The sequence below is a fragment of the Chinchilla lanigera genome, unplaced genomic scaffold (assembly GCF_000276665.1).
Source record: "Chinchilla lanigera isolate Chin_1 unplaced genomic scaffold, ChiLan1.0 scaffold00203, whole genome shotgun sequence".
NCBI lineage: Eukaryota > Metazoa > Chordata > Mammalia > Rodentia > Chinchillidae > Chinchilla > Chinchilla lanigera.
Window position 1 is genome coordinate 318,819 of NW_004955604.1, and position 1,116 is coordinate 319,934.

General features: G+C 57.3%; 1 protein-coding gene across 1 annotated transcript in view; it reads left to right on the forward strand.

Annotated features, from left to right (window-relative positions):
• Nucleotides 1-1,116, forward strand: part of Nlrp12 (NLR family, pyrin domain containing 12) — a gene marked incomplete at its 5' end in the record, with an annotated part of 13,065 nt that overhangs the window by 832 nt on the left and 11,117 nt on the right. Inside the window, 1 exon segment of the mRNA XM_013510095.1 lies at nucleotides 1,047-1,116. Coding sequence (XP_013365549.1) covers nucleotides 1,047-1,116 — 70 coding nt within the window.

Here is a 1,116-nt window from a genome sequence, read left to right on the forward strand (position 1 = left end):
GTGTGTGTGTGTGTGTGTGTGTGTGTGTGTGTGTGTGTACCACGTCCCGCTTTCTGCACAGCTGCAGCCCAGGTGAGAAGCACGGTCCCCGATCTGCAGGCGCCTACACCACACAGGCTCTCGGGAGGCTGCTGTGGAAGGGTTTCTGGGCGGCCAGGTCCCCCCCGCACGCAGGCAGACGCTGCCTTTGCTGAGCTCGAGCACCATGCTGGGGCTTGCCTTCTGCACAGTACCCAGGGTTCCGGCTGGGCTGCTGACATACACCCCACCAAACACGGGGAATGCTGACATTTTAAAAATGCATTCCGAAAAGACGGGAGGCCCTGCCCTGGCTTCAGACACTCGTCCCATGGTCCTTGGCTCGGTCTGCAGTGGCGTTGGAGCCCTCTTTCCCGCCTCTGTGTCTCACTTCCTCTGTCTCCTGGTCACTCGCATTTTGGGAAAGAACCAATCTCACAGTGCCAGATCTGGTGAATAAGGTGGACGAGGACATAGTGTCACTTTTTTTGTTTGTTTTTTTTGGTACCGGGAATTGAACTCAGGACCTTGTGCTTGCCAGGCAGGTGCTGTGGCACTGAGCTATATCCCTGGCCCTTTTTTTTTTTTTTTTGAGGCAACTTTTTTTTTGAGACAGCATCTGGTTATGTAGTCTAGACTGGCCTTGAACTCACTGTGTAGCCCAGGCTGGCCTCAAACTCGTGGCAATCCTCCTGCCTCAGCCTCCCCAGTGCTTGGATGACTAGGTGCACACCACCACACTAGGCTGTAATATATCTTTAAAAAAATCTAAGCATTCAGTCTGGGCGTGGGCGCGTGTAGTGGTGCACATGTGTCATGCCAGCCCTCAAGAGGCTGAGGCAGGAGGCTCGCTGTGAGTTCGAGGCCAGCCTGGGCTATACAGTGAAACCTGTCTCAAAGAAAAAAGGCAATGACCGAAGTTTCTGACCACACCTGCTCTCGGCCAGGCAGGTCTAGGCCCAGGCCAGTCTGTGCTGGGGGCTGGCCGGCGTCGCTGACCCTCGGCCCTGTCCCCCTCGCGCCCCCAGACCCGCTGGACACCTACCGCGCGCACGTGCGCAGGACCTTCCGGCTGATGCGGGACCGCAACGCGCGCCC